Source organism: Pongo abelii, chromosome 8, assembly GCF_028885655.2.
Source record: "Pongo abelii isolate AG06213 chromosome 8, NHGRI_mPonAbe1-v2.0_pri, whole genome shotgun sequence".
Taxonomy (NCBI): Eukaryota; Metazoa; Chordata; class Mammalia; order Primates; family Hominidae; genus Pongo; species Pongo abelii.
In genome coordinates this window covers 6,329,835-6,350,251 of record NC_071993.2, presented here as the reverse complement: position 1 = coordinate 6,350,251, position 20,417 = coordinate 6,329,835, and the positions used below count along the sequence as shown (strand labels likewise).

General features: G+C 48.5%; 1 protein-coding gene across 9 annotated transcripts in view; it reads right to left on the bottom strand.

Annotated features, from left to right (window-relative positions):
* The window catches only part of PFKFB3 (6-phosphofructo-2-kinase/fructose-2,6-biphosphatase 3), a 177,447-nt gene that overhangs the window by 72,821 nt on the left and 84,209 nt on the right, over positions 1 to 20,417 (bottom strand). For 4 of the 9 annotated variants that reach the window (XM_024253055.2, XM_024253054.2, XM_024253053.3 and 1 more), the window contains 1 exon segment: positions 14,589 to 17,211. The exons of 1 other annotated variant lie outside the window; for it this stretch is intronic. In XM_024253055.2, coding sequence (XP_024108823.1) covers positions 17,205 to 17,211 — 7 coding nt within the window. In that variant the 3' untranslated portion in view covers positions 14,589 to 17,204. 9 annotated transcript variants of the gene reach the window in all.

Sequence of the window (20,417 nt, the reverse complement as noted above, 5' to 3'; positions counted from 1 at the left end):
GAGATTTAGCCTTTAGGAATGCAGCATCAGGAACAAAATGCTTTTTTAAATGTTCATATTTTTAAATTGTAAATTGGCAAATAATATTTATATATGTATAGGGTACAAAGTGTTGTTTAGATTTATGAATACAACGTGGAATAACTAAATCAAGCTAATTAACATATATATCACCTCAAATACTTATCATTTTTGTGGTGAGAATATTTAAAATTTACTCCCTTAGCAATTTTGAAATGTACATGATTATTTTCTATAGTCACCATACTGTACAATATTACACACACACACATATTCCACCTGCCTGAGATTTTGTACCCTTTGACCATCAGCTACCCATTTCTCCCATATTCCAGCCTCTGTAAACACCATGCTTCTCTCTGCTTCTTTGAGTTTGACTGTTTTGGATTCCACATATAAGTGAGGACATGCAGTATTTTTTCTTTCTGTGCCTTGATTATTTAATGTATTTAAATGTTTTCCAATTCCATCCATGTTGTTGCGAATGACAAAGTTCATTTTTACGGTTGAATAGTACCCCATTTTGTATATATGCCATATCTTCTTTATCCATTCATAAGCTGATGAACACTTATGTTGGTTCCATAACTGGCTACTGTCGATAGTGCTGTGATGAACATGGAAGGACACACATCTCTTCAACGCAGTGATTTCAAGTATTTTGAGTAAATACCCAGAAGTGAGATTGCTGGATCATATATTAATAGTAATTCTATTTTCCATATTTTGAAGAACTTCTACACAATTTTTCATAGTGGCTGTACTAATTTACATTCCCACCAACAGTGTACAAGGGTTTCCTTTTCTTTTTTTTTTTTTTCTTTTAATTGAGACAGAGTTTTGCTCTTGTTGCCCAGGCTGGAATACAATGGTGCAATCTCAGCTCACTGCAACCTCCGCCTTCTGGGTTCAAGCGATTCTCCTGCCTCAGCCTCCTGAGTAGCTAAGATGACAGGCATGTGCCACCATGCCTGGCTAATTTTGTGTTTTGTAGTAGAGACGGGGTTTCTCCATGTTGGTCAAGCTGGTCTCGAACTCCCGACCTCAGGTGATCCGCCTCCCTTGGCCTCCCAAAGTGCTGGGATTACAGGCGTGAGCCACTGTTCCTGGCCTAAGGGTTGCCTTTTCTCCACATCCTCACCAACACTTGTTATCATTTGTCTTTTTGACAATAGCCATTTTGACAGGGGTGAACTAAAAATCTCATTGTGGTTTTAATTTTCATTTTCCTAATCCACATGAAGCATTAATGATGCATTAATCAACATTAGTAATGTTGAACATATTTTTATATATCTGTTGGCCATTTGCATGTCTTCTTTTGAGAAACATCTATTCAGATCCCCTGCCCTTTTTTTTTTTTTTTTTTTTTTTTTTGAGATGGAGTCTCGCTCTGTTGCCCAGGATGGAATCCAGTGGCACAATCTCAGCTCACTGCAGCCTCTGCCTCCCAGGTTCAAGTGATTCTCAAGCCTCAGCCTCCCAAGTAGCTGGGATTACAGACATGCGCCACCACACCCAGCTAATTTTTGTATTTTTAGTAGAGACAGGGTTTCACTATGTTGGCCAGGCTTGTCCCAAACTCCTGACCTCAAGCCATCTGCCCACCTCGGCCTCCCTCCCAAAGTGCTGGGATTACAGGCGTCCTTGCTGATTTTTTAATCAGATTATTTGCTTTCTTTCCATAGAGTGGTTTGAGAAATGCATTTTGAAAACCACACATTTAACACTTCAAAACAAGGAGAGAGAATAACATTTCCAAGCCAGCAAAATGAACAACTTTATATTGGCCCAGGAAAACCGGGGGTGAATATATTTCCAGGGAAATCACATCAATAACAATGAAAGAAAAGGCCAGTTTTCATTCTCAAAAGGCCCTGCTCCGCTGGGTCTCTTACCTTTCTGGAAACTGATTTGACTTTTCTCTAATCAAGGTGAGTCCAGGAAAACAACAAAGGCATTGGCTTGATGGCCACTTGGCAACCATTGTTACCTGATTTATTGCCTGCTCTACCCATGATGACCTGTGTGATCTGGGGCAAATATTTTAACCTCCTACATTTTTAAACCTCTCAGCCTGAGTTTTTTCATATATTAAATAGGAAAAAATAAATAACCAGCTCATAAAGTGGTGGGGAAGATTTCACGCGATGCTCTAAGACTAAAACCCACTGCAGGTATTCTAATAGGACGCTTGTTTCTTCTTTGAGACTATTGATTTATTCATTCCCTAGTAGGAAAATCAAGTTCATATGAGAGACTCCTGTCACGACAAGGAAGGGTTCATTAGGAGGGGTCTGGAGGACACTCCATCACGGAAGTGGAATGGGACAGGGCTCTGGACTGGCGGGGAGAGGGGAGCCGAGCTTTTCGCTTAATGAAGGGAGAGCTGAACTCTTGAACCGATTGGATGTATTTTTCCTTTGTTTGGCCTTGACCTGAACTGGCCAAGAAGCAGTGGGCGGAGGGATGTCACTGCCTACTTCCTCCCAGTTGTTTTTGCAGGCCTACATTTTAGAAGGCTAATTGTTAGAGTCCTCATCTTTCTTCCCCACAAGAAGAGGGCTTTGTTCAACAATTAAATCAGGCTGTCTCAGAGGCAAAGCCTTTCCATTTTTGACCAAGGTTTGGCTCCAAACATAAAAGAAATATTGGCTCTATTTCATTTAGCTGACAATGTTTCCTCCCTCAGAGCCTGAACCGAAGTTTTCTACCCAAAAGAAACACTGGCCCCACCGTGACGTATCCTAACATCCAAATACCAGGAGGTGAGATCCCTGGTAGCCAAGCCGAGAATGAAGACAGCCGTTTAGACATCTTGCTTCTGCTTCCAGTGAATGAATGAAGCCAATGTTGCCCTTGGTTTATCTACATAATGGCCTCGGCCCTTCATCTGACTTCGTTTGGGACTTGTTGCGTGTCCAGGTCTGGGAAACAGACCCACACAGCAAGGGCGCCGCGCCAGCCTCGGGTTAGGGATGCAAGCTGTTGCATCTCAGGTGGCTTCTTCGGCACCCAACTTGTAAAATGGACATTTTTCTCCAGCGTCCTAGAGCTGCTGTCTAAAGCAATTGTTTACGATGGGAACAGCAGACACTGGGGATTCCAAAAGCAGAGGAGAAGGTGCGGGAATCAAGGGTACTTAGTTCACTTCTTGGGTGACAGGATGATTAGAAGTCCAAACTTCAGCATCATGCAATATACCCATGTAACAAACCTGCATATCTCCCCTCTGAATCTAACATTTTAAAAATATTAATATATAAATAATAAATAAAATAGGCCAGGCACGGTGGCTCATGCCTGTAATCTCAGCACTTTGGGAGGCTGAGGTGGGCGGATCACCTGAGGTCAGGAGTTCAAGACCAGCCTGACCAACATAGTGAAACCCCATCTCTACTAAAGATTTTTTTTAAATTAGCCAGGCGTGGTGGCAGGTGCCTGCAGTCCCAGCTACGTGGGAGGCTGGGGCAGGAAGAATTGCTTGAACCCGGGATGTGGAGGTTGCAGTGAGCTGAGATCGCACCACTGCACTCAATCCTGGGAAACAGAGTGAGATTCCATCTCAAAAAAATTAATAATAATAATAATAATAAATAAAATAAATAAAAACAAAAATGTACATCAAGAAATCAATCAATCAATCACGTGATTGTTACCGGATTAAAGGATTGTGTTCTGTGCTTTTAATCTGAGTGTAAACTGCTCCAGTCCTTTCTTTGGGAAATTCTGTCCAAATTTCCTTGTGCAAGTCACATGGCAAATTCACTGTGTAAACAGGAGACCCTCAGGAAGCCTGGGCCCAGCCGGGTGAATGGCCATCACCAGAGATCAACCCAGGGCACCCAGGCCATGGCAAGGAACTGGGAGGTTCAAGGGGTTGTGTAGAGGGTCTTCGAGAAGAAGGAAGAGGAGGGGGCTTTCAGGAGAGAAAAGGAAATTGTCTTCTTATCAGTTAGTAGTAGCTGCCATATCCGGCATCCTAGAACATTCTCCCTAATGCTACTTAGAGCTTCTGACACCTCCCAGGGCACTGTTTGCCCGCTCACTCTTTCCAGGTAAGTAGTTTTAACTGAAAAGGGAGCCACATCAGGCTGGTCTGAGTGCAGTGGTGCTTACAACTAATTGATCACAATTCATTACAGATTACTTTATTCCTATCCACTCCCATTGCTTCACTTGACTAGCCTTTAAAAATTAAAAATAAGGCTCACACTTGAAATCCCAGCATTTTGGGAGGCCAAGGTGAGCGGATCACTTGACCCCAGGAGTTTGAGACCAGCCTGGACAACATGGAGCAACATGGAGCAGAAATTTAGTCTCTACTAAAAATACAAAAATTAGCTGGATGTGGTGGTGCACGCCTGTAGTCCCAGCTACAGGGGAGACTGAGGAGGGAGGATCCCTTGAACCTAGGAAGTTGAGACTGCAGTGAGCCCTGATCGCACCACTGCATTCCAGCCTGGGCGAAAGAGCCAGACTCTGTTTCAAAAATAATAATAATAATAATAATAATAATAATAATAAATCAAATAGGCCGGGTGCAGTAGCTCACGCCAGTAATCCTAGCACTTTGTGAGGCCAAGGCGGGCAGATCACAAGGTCAGGAGTTCGAGACCAGTCTGGCCAACATGGTGAAACCCCGTCTCTACTAAAAATATAAAAATTAGCCAGGCATGGTGGCGTATGCCTGTAATCCCAGCTACTCGGGAGGCTGAGGAAGGAGAATTGCTTGAACTCAGGAGACAGAGGTTGCAGTGAGCTGAGATCGTGCCACTGCATTCCAGCCTGGGCAACAGAGCAAGACTCCATCTCTAAATAAATAAATAAGAGAGCTAGACCACAAGTCAAGTTGTTTAGTCCCAGCAGCTGTGACACCTGACCTCGCTTTCCCTCTGTGAGCCTCAGTTTCCCCACCTGTAAAGTGGTGGAGTTTAAACTTGCAGATCTTGAAGGTCCCGGCTCAAGCAAGCTGGGCTTCTCAGACTAAAAATCTCATTTTATGGTGAGTGTATGCTAGGAACTGTTTCTCTCGTTCATCTCTTGTAAAATGAACTCCTAGCTTTCAGCACAATCTTGGGTCATTAATAGGAACTCTCCCTCTAAATTATGAATGAACGAATGAACCTGATTTAACCCAGCCTTTCTCACTTTTACATAACACCCTCTGGGTGATGAGGGCATTTCCAGTCATCCAACGTGCTTATATCCTTAGCTGCCCTTTCCAGCTTCTCATCCCCCCCAATCCTTTGTGAGCTGTGGATTTAGAAGACCAAGAATTACTTGTCCAGGTCTAATCTGCTTGCTATAGAACTAATTTATTACCGTGTAAGAGAACAGCGACAGAATCTTAGCCCAGATTCTCAACTGGGCTAAGGTGTGCTTTATGGGAGGACCTGCCCCAGAGCACCTGCTAAATACAGCTTTTCTGGATGCTGCGCCCAAATTCTCAGGCCTGCCCCAAATTGGAATACAGTTAGTGTTTTCCTCAAAAAGAATGAGCAGCCAAGTTGGTCCAGAAAGACCATGGTCCCTCCAGAAATTCCCTTCCCCATGGGCTTCACTAATATTCCTGCAGCCTATGGTGGTTAAGCTGCCTGGGAAACAGGAAGTTTTGTCTTCACTATGTGGCCTTCACTTCGTGTTCCCTGTGTGTGTGGTACATTCTCAGCCCTGGCAAGTGAGTTGATGTCTGCTCTTCATCTCACATCCAAACAGGTGAGTCAAGGCCACGCTCTCCCCTCAGTGGGATGAGGAAGAAATCGCTGACACCAGCTTCGGGTGCAGTAGCTCACACCTGTAATCCCAACACTGGAGAGGCTGTGGAAGGATTGCTTGAGCCCAGGAGTTCGAGACCAGCCTGGGCAACATAGTGAGGCCCCATCTCTACAAAAAATAAAAAAATTAGCAGGGCATGATGGCACACACTAAGTCATCCCAGCTATTTGGGAGGCTGAGGTGGGAGGATCGCTTGAACCCAGGAGTTGAAGGTTGCAATGAGCTATGATCGTGCCACTGCACTTCAGCCTTGGGCGACCTAGCAAGACACTGTCTCAGAAAAAAAGAAAAGGAAAGAAACAGCTGACACATTGCACTCCTAAAGCCTGGCAGTTATAAAACGACAGAATAATAATTTCTCTCACACCTTCCCCACTCCATTTGAGGAGCTCTGCAAAGTTGAATGAGGGAAAGAGAACATGCCCCAGAAGGAAAACGTCTCAGCCTCTATGTGGAGCATTGCAGGAAGCAGCTGCCTCCACTGATGGGACTAGGGTGACAGCACCCAGAGCCTGCCCGGGGCCGTGTCCCAGTTCCCTTCCCGGGGGGAAGAAAGGGTGTCTCCAAAGCAAACACTGTGGGCTTCCTTTTCTTTCTTCCTCCTCTCTCTATGCTTGCTATTCCTGACTAACTTCATCCATGATGCCTTCTGGGATTTAATAACTAAGGAAAGATAGTCTTGTTGAGTTTCCTTCAAATCTCAGAACTGACAAAATATTCTCAATATGTTGTCCCAGGATCAGCCGCTTGGGACGTGCGGCAGTTCCATTTCCAAGGATTACAATGTGGTTGTTAAAGGGATCTCTCTTTTTTTCTCTAATGAAACGCTCTCTGGAGCACTGGCTTTCTTCACAGCTCTCTTGGTTGTCTTGGAACTTGAAGGACCCGAGCATTCCTAGAGAATCAACTAGACGTTAACTCTGGTAGGGTATTGCCAAGTCTTCCAGTACTTTTTTATCCCGAATACTTAGAACAGTGGCTTGCATATAACAGGCATTCAGCAGATACCTGCTGGTATAGACGGCCTCCTCCAAGTCATATTATAAAAGCCTCACTGGAAAAACTAAAACGAGCCCCTTTGGGCTGGTCAGTAACTGAATCTACTATGAAGTAAATTATAGAAATAAAATGTTTAGGCCGGGCGCAGTGGCTCACGCCTGTAATCCCAGCATTTTGAGAGGCTGAGGTGGGCAGATCACCTTAGGTCAAGAGTTTGAAACCAGCCTGGCCAACATGGTGAAACCCCGTCTCTACTAAAAATACAAAAATTAGCTGGGTGTGATAGTGTGCACCTGTAATTCCAGCTACCCAGGAGGCTGAGGCAGGAGAATCGCTTGAACCCAGGAGGCGGAGGCTGCAGTGAGCTAAGACCACGCCATTGCACTCCAGCCTGGGCAACAGAGCGAGACTCCGTCTCAAAAAAAAAAAAGCGTTTACAGAACACTGCTTCAGGGCACTACAGTGGGAACAGCTTCATCCCACAGGTTCATCTGCACACGTTAGAGACCATGCATAATAGTTAAGGCGCATGAGGAAAACGAAGTGAGGATGTGGCTGGACTTCCATCAGGGTGGAAAACAAGGTACCTGCTTCTGTACGTAGGGGTGATGGTGTGCCCTGGCCAGGCCCTTCCTGGGCAGGAATATAAAGTGTTAAATACTCTGGAGAGTGGGAGGTAAGGAGTTCATGGAAATCAGAGCTTGCAGAGACTTAGTTCAGAGACTTAAGAACTCATCTACAAAGGAATGATCATGAGTCCACAGTAGTATAAATAAATGACTGAATAAGTAAATAAATGGGGAGACGGAACAGATTTTCCTTATGAAAGAATTACAAATAAGTGCAAAAGGAATAAGGAAAATTGAAACTCACTATTAAGGGCCTGGCAAAGTAGCATATGCCTATAATCCCTGCACTTTGAGAGGCTGAGGCAGGAAAAATCACTTGAGGCCAGTTCAAGACCAGCCCGGGAAAAATAGTGAGACCCAACTCCACAAAAAATTTAAAAATTAAGCAGGACATGGTGGTTCACACCTGTAATCCCAGCTACTTGGGAGGCTGAGGTGGGAGGACTGCTTGAGCCCAGGTGTTAGAGGCTGCAGTGAGCTATGATTGTGCCACTGCACTCCAGCCTGGGTGACAGAGTAAGACTCCCATCTCTTAAAACAAAAAGAAAGAAAAGAAAAAGAAAAAAAAGAAAACCACCATTAGAACACCACAATACAAATAATATCTGCTGCAAGGAAAATACACTAATGGATGCTAAAATTAGAAAGTGAAACTTTAAGGAGAAACAGGGTATTTACAAACCCTCAAAGTATCTCCTTCACCGGCGGTTTTTGTGTGTGGAGATGGGGGTCTCACTATGTTGCTCAGGCTGGTCTCAGACTCCTGGGCTCAAGCGATCCTCCCACCTTGGCCGCCCGAAGCACTGGGATTACAGGCATGAGCCATGGGACCTGGCCTGGTAGTGGTTTTAACACATGGCCACAGATTCTTTGATACTGCTCCCTTCAGGAGGTGGAGCTCATTGCCCTCCTCTTGAAAGGGAGCTGGACTAAGTGACTCATTCCTAAAAAATTGAAAGTTGAAGGGGAAAAATACCAGCCTGGCAAGAGTGGGCAGACACCACCTTCACCAAAGATCAAAGTTAACATCCCCAGAAGGAAGTCCTGTGTGGCCGTGTGCCCTCAGAGAGGATGTCATGAGAAGGGCGCTTCACCTCGGTGGGATTCGTCCCAAAATCCCTAACCAGACTCAGTCCCATCATGAGAAAACATGAGACAAACCCAAACTAAAGAACATTCTATGGCCAGGCACAGTGGCTCACGGCTGTAATCCCAGCACTTTGGGAGGCCGAGGTGGGTGGATCACGAGGTCAGGAGTTCGAGACCAGCCTGGCCAACATGGTGAAACCCCCGTCTCTACTAAAAATACAAAAAAATTAACCAGGCATGGTGGTGCGCACCTGTAATCCCAGCTACTTGGGAGGCTGAGGCAGGAGAATCACTTGAACCTGGGAGGTGGAGGTTGCAGTGAGCTGAGATCATGCCATTGCACTCCAGCCTGGGCAACAGAGTGAGAATCCATCTCAAAAAAAAAGAATATTCTACAACATACCTGACTAGTACTCTGCAAAAGCATCAAGGTAATAAAAAGGAAAGAGTGAGAAATTGTCACAGATTGAAGGAGTCTAAGGAGATAAGGTGACATCCTGGACTCTGGATCCTGAAACAGAAGAACGGGATTAGTGGAAAAACTGGTGAGATCTGAATGAAGTGTGTAGTTTTGTTACTAGTACTGTACTAATCATGTTAACTCTTAGTTTTGACAAGGGCGCCATGTTGTAAGATGTTTATACTATGGGCAGCTGGGTGAAACATAGACAGAAACTCTCTACTGTGTTTGCAACTCTTCTGTAAATCTAAAATTATTTCAGGCCAGGTGCGGTGGCTCACGTCTGTAATCTCAGCACACTGTGAGGCTGAGGCGGGCGGATCACCTGAGGTTGGAGTTTGAGATCAGCCTGGCCAACACAGTGAAACCCCATCTCTATTAAAAATGTGAAAATTATCTGGGCGTGGAGGTGGGCACCTGTAATCCCATCTACTAGGGAGGCTGAGACACAAGAATCGCTTGAACCCGGGAGGTGGAGGTTCCATTGAGCCGAGATCGTGCCACCGCAGTGCAGCCTGGGGGACAAAGCGAGACTCCATCTCAAAAATACATACATGCATACATAAAATAAAATAAATTATTTCAAAATAAAAAGTTTTCCAAAAACCATCTAGTCTAAGCCCTTTCTTGTACATGTAAGAAATCTAGGAATGTTAACTTGCAAACTTCCTGTATCCTAGCACTGAGCATGCGATAAGTAGGAGCTTGGCCCGTTGTTTGCAAAGCAGAAAAAGACTATTGTGAATGTAAGCAAACTTCTCAGTCTGTTTTAGGAAAGGGTGAATGTGGAAGTTGGGGATCCGAAAACATTCCCTTAAAATTATCTATGCAAATGTACCCCTTAGAAATTCTTCATTGTCAGGCACGGTGGCTCATGCCTGTAATCCCACCACTTTGGGAGGCCCAGGGGGGCAGATCACTTGAGTCCAGGAGTTTGAGATCAGCCTGGCCGACATGGTGAAACCCCATCTCTACTAAAAATACAAACATTAGCCAGGCGTGGTGGCACACACCTGAAGTCCCAGCTACTCGGGAGGCTGAGGTGGGAGAATGGCTTGAGTCCGGGAGTTCAAGGCTGCAGTGGGTTGACATCATGAACTGCACTCCAGCCTGGGCAACAGAGCAAGACCCTGTCTCAAAAAAAAAAATTAGAAAGTCTTCATGTTCTCCAGGAATAGGAAATCCCCAAAGATGCTGTCTGGAAGAGGTAGGGAGGGAAAAACACATAGCCTTACAGAATGGACATCTGGTCCCCAAGGTTATGTGAGCATCCTGAGTTATGACCCACTCCAGAAAATCTGTTGTTCGTCTGGACACTGACAAACCTCTCCACAGCCCCAGGGACAGGAAACCCTGCTCGCTAATTAATATGCGACTCAACTCCCTTTCCTGTGGTCTGCTGACTCACGCAGGAGCATCCTGGCAGTCTGTGGAGCCCTTAGGCTGTGACGTGACTAACAGCGCCTTCCGGGAGTCTAACAGACCTGGTTTATCTCAGTTATGGCTGAGCAAAATCAAGCAGCGTCCGTAAGCTCTCCTGGCTACAGTTCCATATCTGAAAAGTGGGGATAACAGCGTCTACCTTGCATTTGAAACACCAGGCATGCATGCTCAGATGAATAACCACCGCAGCGGTGCTCTCTCTGTGCCAGGAACTGTCAGGCGTGTTTCATTCATATTTCGTCCTCCCCAGTGGGGCAATTCTCAACCCCTAAAGTCAGAAATACCATCTGACCCAGCAATCCCATTACTGGCTACATACCCAAATGAATACAAGTTGTTCCACCATAAAGACACATGCACGCGTATGTTCATTGCAGCACTATTCACAATAGCAAAGACATGGACTCAACCCAAATGCCCATCAATGATAGACTGGATAAAGAAAATGTGGTACATACACACCATGGAATACTACACGGCCATAAAAAGGAATGAGATCCTATCTTTTGCAGGGACATGGAAGGAGATGGAGGCCATTATCCTCAGCAAACTAACGCAGGAACAGAAAACCAGATACCACATGTTCTTACGTATAAGTGGGAGCTGGATAAAGAGAACACATGGACACACAGAGGGGAACAATACACACTGGGGCCCATCAGAGGGTGGAGGTGGGAGGACGGAGAGGATCAGGAAAAATAACGAATGGGTACTAGCTTAATGCCTGGGTGATGAGATAATCTGTACAACCAATCCCCATGACACAAGTTTACCTATTTAACAACCCTACACATCCTGCACCTGTACCCCTAAACTTAAAAGTTAAAAAAAAAATTTAGTTCTCCCAATAAGCCTGAGAACTATGGCATTCCTTCACATCTTTTTTTTTTTTTTTTTTTTTTTTGAGATGGCATCTCAGCCAGGCTCGGTGGCTTACACCTGTAATCCCAGCACTTTGGGAAGCCAAGGCGGGTAGATCACCCGAGTTCAGGAGTCCAAGACCAGCCTGACCAACATGGCAAAACCCCATCTCTACTAAAAATATAAAACTTAGCCGGGCTTAGTGGCATGCACCTGCAATCCCAGCTACTCAGGAGGCTGAGGCGGGAGGATCACTTGAACCTGGGAGGTGGAGGTTGCAGTGAGCTGAGATTGCACCACTGCACCCCAGCCTGGGCAACAGAGCCAAACTCTGTCTCAAAAAGTAATAAATAAATAAATAAATAAAAATTTCTCCAAAGACATTTCTCAGGGACTGCGCCAGGGGTCCTCTTTAGTCCCAAGGGCTGAAGTGTCATGTTTTGAGGGGATTCTGGTATCTTATGGGGGTTCTCTTTTCACCTAGTCTCAGGAGTATGTCAGAAACTGTAGGTTGAAACCAGCACTTTCACAGATTATCTAGACCATCAATGAATTGACTGGAAAGACTGGCTCACACACCGAGAACTGAATCCAAACCCACTTATGTTGCCTTGCAAAATACGAGCTTAAAATGAAGTTTATAAAACAGTCTTTAGCTGGGCATGGTGGCACATGCCTGTAATCCCAGCACTTTGGGAGGCCAAGGCAGGCGGTTCACTTGAGCTCAGGAGATCAAGACCAGCCTGGGCAACATAGCGAAACCTCATCTCGACAAAAAATACAAAAATTAGTTGGGCATGGTGGCGCATGCCTGTAGTCCCAGCTACTTGGGAGGCAGAGGTGGGAGGATGACTTGAGCCCTGGAGACGGAGGTTGCAGTGAGCTGAGGTCACACCTCTGCACTCCAGCCAGAGAGACAGAGCAAAACCCTGTCTCAAAAAACAAACAAACTTTAGAACTCACGAGTATTGTGAAATTCACATTTTGAAAACTCACAGAAGGCTTTGAATTTTTGTTAATATAATATTTTTAATTCAAAAAAAGTTACTTTCAACGACGTTTGCTCAGATTTCCTTTCTTCTATAAAGTCTTCCTAAGCCTCCTCTACAAGCTGAATGAATGCCTCACTCTTCACCAGCACATCATCTGGGTCTTCTCCCTAGCGCTAGTTATCCATTTGGTGACAGAGCCCACTGCGGGCCAGGTCCAGGTCCGTATGACGATGACAGGGCACAGGGAGCTGCCCTGCTCTCAGGGATCTTAGGCCCAGGTTCAGGAGACAGACAGCAAGGCAGTCAACACACACTGCGAAAGGTGTGCAGGGACTCAGGAGACAGGGGAGGCTTTTTCGGCGTAGACTTTGATAACTGAATGGGGATGGGGAGAAAGTGTCGGCGAGAACCCTGGATAGCTGGGGAGACCTCCCAGGGGAGGAAACGGCACTCTCGAAGGCCCTGCGGTGGGTGCACGGTGGCAAGTTCGAGGACCTGCAGGAGGCTAGTGTGCCTGGAGCTGAGGGAGTGAGAAGTGGAAGGAACCAAGTCCAGGCAGCGAATGGAAATGACTGGTGTGTACAACGTCCACCCCTCTCTGGCCCCGGCCCTCCTCTCCCCGACAGCATCCACCCGGTTACTGAATCTTCTGTACTTAGTCAGTGACTGTGGACCTAGCCCATCTCTCAGATGAATCTCAGAGCTGGCCCGAAAGGTCGGAGCCCCTGTGGATCCCCACAGCCCGGCCGGCCCAGGACCTTACAATACATAGACATCCTCTTTGGGATCAGTCTTTTAATTTTCTGGGTAGTCAGCCTGAAAGGCTAGACCAGATTTCTGTCACGGCCACTGCTCCATCCCTGCACCTGACACATCTCACGCCATTAAACATGGCTCAGAGCTCGAGGAGGTGGCCTCAGATTCCCCAAAATGCTCTGCCTCGTCACGCTGCAGCCAGATCGCAACCCTGGGAGTCATCTCGCAACGGAGGTGCCGAGTCTCTGCCACCTGTTCTCTTCACAGCGTGGGCGGCAGGCGCGTAAAGGATGAAGTAAGACTCACCGGGGAGTCAAGGCTATTTCTGGAGCGCAGCAGTGGGGGGCTCCGGAAAAAAATCAGGCCAAGCAAGACGCTGGTCACACATACCGGCTGCAGGAGGAACCACTCCAGGGCTTCCTCCACTCATTGTGTGTGCCACGCTCCACCCTAAACCCTGCCCCATCTGCAGAGATGCAGACGCTTAGGCTGGAAGTGAAACAACCGGCTGAACCTCTGGCAGCCAATGAGTGGCAAAGAAGTCACAGAAGCTTCAGTTTTATTCCCTGTAGAAACCTGGCAGAAGCCAGGAGATGGGGAAGGGCAGGTAAAAGGAACCTAACATGAAAGATACCTTCTGTAGCACCGCTGAGGCAAGAACTGCTGCTGTTTAAAAGGACGCGGGGAAGGGGTATAGAAGGAAGGGAGTAAAACTGACATGGGGCCAGGCACGGTGGCTCAGGCCTGTAATCCCAGCACTTTGGGAGGCCGAGGTGGGTGGATCACGAGGTCAGGAGATCGAGACCATCCTGGCTAACACGGTGAAACCCCGTCTCTACTGAAAATACAAAAAAATTAGACGGGCGTGGTGGCAGGCGCCTGTAGTCCCAGCTACGCAGGAGGCTGAGGCAGGAGAATGGTGTGAACCCCGGAGGACGGAGCCTGCAGTGAGCGGAGATCGCACCACTGCACTCCAGCCTGGGTGAAAGAGCGAGACTCTGTCTCAAAAAAAAAAAAACCGACATGGGGCCAGGCACGGTGGCTCACGCCTGTAATCCCAGCACTTTGGGCAGCCGAAGCAGGCAGATCACCTGAGGCCAGGAGTTCAAGACCAGCCTGGCCAACATGGTGAAACCCTGTCTCTAATAAAAATACAAAAATTAGCTAGGCATGGTGGTGCACACCTGTAATCCCAGCTACTCGGGAGGTTAAGGCATGAGAATTGCTTGAACCTGGTAGGAGGAGGTTGCAGTGAGCTGAGATCGTGCCACTGCACTCCAGTCTGGGTGACAGAGTGAGAAACTCAGTCTCAAAAAAAAAAAAAAAAAAAGAAAAAAATTAAATTAAAAATAAAAATAAAACATGAAGTCTATCAATTAGAAGAAAAACTGAGACAGCTCATTCTCCCCAAATGCAGGCACTAGACACTCTGTACTTGAACGTCCTGTTGAAAGGAAGATAATGAAGTGGTGAGTTGGCAGCTCCGTGGCGCATCTGCCGTACACATCAATTAAAGACTCTTCTTTCCCCCACGAAAAGACCAGAGGTTCACTTCGTCCATGTATTTCAACCAGGTATTTTATTGGTCTGGCAACTGCAAAATATACAAATTTCTGAAAGGCATCTCCTGTTTGAAAGCTAGCATAGCTTTATATCCCAGGTCATTAATTCAGACAAATACACAGAACACAGAGAAGTCATAAGTCACACATAGGAGGCTCCCAAACCAATTAACAACAAAACCCAATCTCTACAGCTTTCTATTGTTTAGGCTCCTTATACATATTAAATAAATAAATAGCACATCTGCTATCAAAATAATAAAAAAATAAATTTCAAGTATTACAAACAAAAATATCATTGGTGTGGTTCCAAACAGTTTTTCTTCTCTCCCAAAACGATGAGCTTTGCCCGTGGTCTCAGGACAGAATAAGGAGGGGGGAAACTCACCCAAAAACAAATAGGCAAAGTTAAAAATATTGGTCCCCGCTATTTTGTGGGGTGGAGAGTTGGTAAGAATCAGTAGACGCCAGTTCATGACTATAGCTCAAACCCACCCACCCCGTCCAATGTCCCCTCAAAAGGCAGGTCACTGGCTTCCAAAGTAGGCACTGTTCTCATTTCTGTAGTATCTCCCTCCCTGTCCAGATTCATGTTACCTCTCTCCCTATCTAGGCCCTTCCCATACTGAAGTCCCATGTTAGGCCAAGGCTTCTGTATTTAGGTATTGATTTTAGGTAGTAAGAGGGGAGAGGGGACCAGAGCTTTATCAACCCCTATCTGTATCAAACTTCAGAGTCGATGTTCAAAGAATGAGGCCTGCGAGGGGGACACGAGAAACTATTCTCAAGAGCAAAGCAACAGGCCTTTCATGTCAAATCGAAAAATACAACCAAGTTAAGCACAATCACGCACCCGTGCACGCCCACCCCTACCTACACATTCTGATGAGACTCAACATCCAGGGAGAGAGAGAAAACTGCGCGAGTCTGGAGTTGCATGGGAATGCAGACAGAGACATCCTCTCCAGCAGACGCCAGCCAAAGCGGGTGCAATGGGCGGGGAGGGCTTGAATGGTTCAGCATGAAATCCCCCACTTGATTGTACGATATCTGAAGCACAGCCTCAGTTCCTACTCAATTCCAACCAGGAAAAAAACATGCATTCTTTAAAAGCTCTTCTCGAAAAACAAACAGCAACGGCAACGGCTCTTCTCTCCACGCCCAGTTTCAGGTGTCTAAATCCCCCACCCTCACCGAGGACCTGTCCCTTGAGCTGGGAGGAGGATCTCAGGGCTCACAGCAGAAGGCAGGAAAGAAAAGTGACCTTTGGCACGAGCTTTGAGACGTCCTGAAAAGGGTCATTTGGACAAACTCTGCTGCCGAGTTTCCAAATGGTTTCATCTGGGCACGAGACCCCCCGTCCCACCTACCCCAGGGTTTGAGGCAATGAGGAGAAACCAACAGGCTGAGATGACAGGTCCCATGCTTTCCATCACCACGAAAGTGTCACAGATGCCATGAAGGGAAGGCCAGGACAAAGTCCACTCTTCCAACTTTCCCAAGGCACCGGCAGAGTGCCAGGCACAAGGCAGATGCTCCAAGACAGCGTGCAGGCAGCTCTTGAAGAAGTGGGAGTGAGGCCTTGCTTGGGCCACTGTCCCCACCTGGGAAGAGCAGGGACAGTAATGCAAGTGCTGGGGAAGGATGCCAGGTGTTCTGCTCCCCACCTTCAGAGGCTCCAAGCCCCCCAGGGCAAAACACCCCAACATCTACGTTCCTGAACAGAAGGTGTGACTCTCAGGTCACACTTCTGCCATCAAAAAAGTGCAAAAGCCAGCAGCTCCAGGAAAGTGTTTCTCAGTTCCCCCCAAGTCCAGATCGGAGGAGAGAGGGGCCCTGGAGCTCCCTGTGAGTGGGAGGCCCCAGTTCTCATATTTCAGCAAAATATTTCCCTCTCCCCGTGCAGCCAGCCTGCCCTTGAACATCTTTGGAGGCAGAACGCAGGCCTGGAAGGTGTGTGGACCTGCGAGAGAGCAGGGTGTGGACCACCCAGTCAACTTGCATCTCAGCTCAGGGACTTCTTGCAGAAGAGGCCCCAACCCAACACCTGTCCAAGTTCGTTCCCATGAGGCGTCTTCCCAGGTCAAGATGCACCAAACAGCCACGTGGAGGTTTTACACATTCCTTGACCTTCAGCAGCTAGGAGCCTGCCTCCTTTAATTTTAGGATTCTGCCACCAGTGTGGTCTTCCCAGCTCCAAACGTGCCAGGAGATTACAGAAACGAAACAAAACGGCACAGTGTCCCCAGCGGCCTCTTGTCAGGACCAGCACTTATCACCCTCCCCAGGCTTTGTGAAGGTCTCCGAGGCTGGACACTCCTAGGAAACCCAGAGGGTGGAGGTGGGGGCCCCGCGGCTAAGGCAGGGCGCCAGGGACCCACGTGGCTTTCTGGTGTCCAGCGGCCGAGGGGACACAGAGGGTGCCAAGCATGGTTCTCTTCGGCCAAGGCTCCCCCGCTGCTCCACCCCACCCTCTCCGGAAGAAGTCCTCAGGATACGTTTTGCCTCGGGCGGAGGGCAGGACACAAGCTAAGCTGCAGAAATGGAAATGGAATGGAACCAACACGTCTGCCTCAGTGTTTCCTGGAGGAGTCAGCGCTGCTCCGGGAGCCTTTCATGTTCTGTTTTCAGGAGAAAAGAGAAGTGGGGAGGGAGTTAGGATTTGTAGCTGGCTGAATTCTAAAGCAGAAGATCCGAACCACGCAATGGAGAATTCTTCCCTCCCTCCATCCCAGACAAAGAACATGATCCAAGAAAGGTGCTGCCAACCCCACAGGTGGAAGAGAGCCCAGGTGGGCCCCAGAACATGACGGAAGCAACCCCAGAGTCTCAGAGAAGGGGCTGGGCACCAGGCCAGGAGCTTGCCTGGTGGGGGCCGTGTGGCTCCGGGAGGACTGTGAGCTGCACGGCGCTGGGCACCAGCAACTACAGGAGCCTCATGCTCACGACCCCATAGAAATCCCACACACGGAGCCTCACTGGCCACAGCCAGGCAGAGGATGAGCCCGGGGCCTCCAAGTACACACAGGCCCCTCCTCTCATCTCAGCTCAAAACAGAGCCACACTCCCAGCTCCTGCATCCAGATTCTGGGAACACAGCTTGACAGGCAGAACACAGGTGATACATGGAATGGCTGGACGTGGTGGGGAGGCCCAGGCGGGGAGCCAGGCAGAGGGGGCTGTTGCTAAAGCCCTGCCCCATTTCTGATCACAGTGGCCCTCGCAGGGAGTTCCACCCCGAAGGCACTGGCCAGTACCAAACCCCCCCGCCACCCCGCAACAAAACCATGTTCCAAAATCAGCGAGGAACACGACTGACGGCAGCCACTGCACAGCACGCCTCCTTCCCCGACCTGCTTCACCTACGCCTCAAAAAACAAGAAAACACACAATGTTTAAAACTATTCTCTCCAATCCTGAGTGTCTCCACCTGGACTGCTCTAAAGAGGGTGGGAGAGAGCCCGGGCACACAGGGCCACCACGGCCCATGCCCACCCCACACAGAACTGGGGGTCCAAGGCTGGAGACATCCACAGGGAGGAAAGTCATGGGGCTGGGCAGCATCAGAGCTATTGCCCAGGCGTGGGCCGGACTCAGGAACCCAGGTGATGGGTGCCTGCCAGGAGGTGATGGGTGCCCACCGGGAGGTGATGGGTGCCCGCCGAGAGGTGATGGGTGCCCGCCGAGAGGTGATGGGTGCCCGCCAGGAGGTGATGGGTGCCCACCAGGAGGTGATGGGTGCCCGCCAGGAGGTGATGGGTGCCTGCCAGGGGACGATGGCTGCCTGCCGGGGGGTGATGGGTGCCCACCAGGGGATGATGGAAGTGATGGGTGCCCGCCAGGAGGGGGCAATTCTCCTCAGACAGCCCTGGGTCCTCATATCTAGGGAGAGCCCCAGCCAGGCTGTGGGATCAGAGAGCAGGGCTGACATTTCCCTCCACATCTGCTGGCTCCAACCCGTCCTCAACACCAACAGCCCACGGCTTCCGGCACCCACAGATGATGGCGATGCAACAGTAACAGTGGAGAGCCTGCAAGACCGGGTGACGTCCATGTCCTTCACCCAGGGGCCCCGGCTCAGGACACGTGGAGGGTGAGAGACAGACTAGAAAGGACCTCACGACAATGGTGCTGCACTTAACACCCTCGGCATGGAGACAGATGAGCCCCGCACTGCACGATGGCCAGTCTGCACACAGACCCAGATGCCGTGACGCGGTGCGGGGACAGAGGGACATGCACCCAGGCATTTACCTTTCACGGTTAGTAAGGAGAAAACTTTGAGAAAATGTGACAGACAGTTCGTCTTTCAAGCAGAGTGGGGAAGAGGAAGAAACAGGTTGGAAAAGGAAAAAACAAAAAAGAAAATCTTTAGTAGGATTTTCTAGTGTGCATTTGAAATTTTAAAAATGAAGGTTGCATCACAAATGCCAGGTGATCTCTCGATCCCAAGCAGCCGGCACAGCCCCCAGAAAGGCACTGCAGAGCACCAGGTCCGGACAGTCGTTTGTCCCCATTTCACTGGGAAACCAAGATCACAGGGGTCAAGACTCTAGGCTGGGCGTGGTGGCTCACATCTATAATGCCAGCACTTTGGGAGGCCAAGGCGGGTGGATCACCTGAGGTCAGAAGTTGGAGACCAGTCTGGCCAACATGGTGAAACCCCATCTCTACTAAAAATACAAACATTAGCTGGGCTTGGTGGCGGGCACCTGTAATCCCAGCTACTCGGGAGGTTGAGGCAGGAGAATCGCCTGAACCCGGGAGAAGGAGGTTGCAGTTAGCCGAGATCGCGCCATTGCACTCCAGCCTGGGCAACAAGAGCAAAACTCCATCTCAAAAAAAAAAAAAAAGACTCCAGGCCACGGCCTTGAGACCCCAGGGGTTTCCCCTCCCCAAGTCCAAGTGTTCCTGCTGCCCCAGAGAAGAAACTCCTCAGGTTACAAGAGGGTATCCAAAGGCTGACCCAATTCCAGCAAGCTCGGAAGTCTCCAAAGGCCCAGGGCACCAAGTTCCTCCCTGATAAGAACAGCAGCCGTCATCCCCCACGCACTTCCTAGGGGCCAGATATTGTGCTAAGTGCTGTATCTACACTCTCATTATGAAAATTTTATAAAGTTATTATCTCCATATTGCAGATGAGGAAGCTGAGGTCCTAGAATTGCTTTAACTTGCCCAGAGTGCCAAGGATAGAGGCCAGGAGGAGTAGAACCAAGATGCAGGCCTGGCTTGGTCTCACTTTCATCATAAATTCTGGTCACAGAGCTCAGGTGGGCTCCTAGAATCAGATGTGGCTACAATCCTAGATGTGGGGTCATGCACCCAGGGTGGACGGGACAATGGGACTCCAGAGTGAAATTCCAACCTGAGTCAGGTGTGATGGGTCCATAGGATGCATTTTTGCTGAACAGGAGGAATTCTAGCAAATGTTAGTCTTGGAGATAGGTAAGATCAGCTTTAGCGGGTGGGGGGCTAGCCCTGAATGGCTCCTCCCAGTAGAAAGATTTCTTTCCTGGCAACATGAGGCCATTTGTCTAACGCAGGGGTTCCTAACCCCTGGGCTGTGGACCAGTACCCAGTCCATAGCCCATTCAGAGGTGGGCGGTGGGCGGGCCAGCATTACCACCTGACTCGGAGGAGCACACACAAACCCTACTGTGAACTGTGCACACGAGGGATCTAGGCTGTGCATTCCTTCGGAGAATCTAATGCCAGATGATCTGAGGCAAAACAGTTTTATCCCCAAACTATCCCCCACCCTGCCGTGGTGGGGAAAATTCTCTTCCACGAAACAGGTCCCTGGTACCAAAAAGGTCAGGACTGCTGG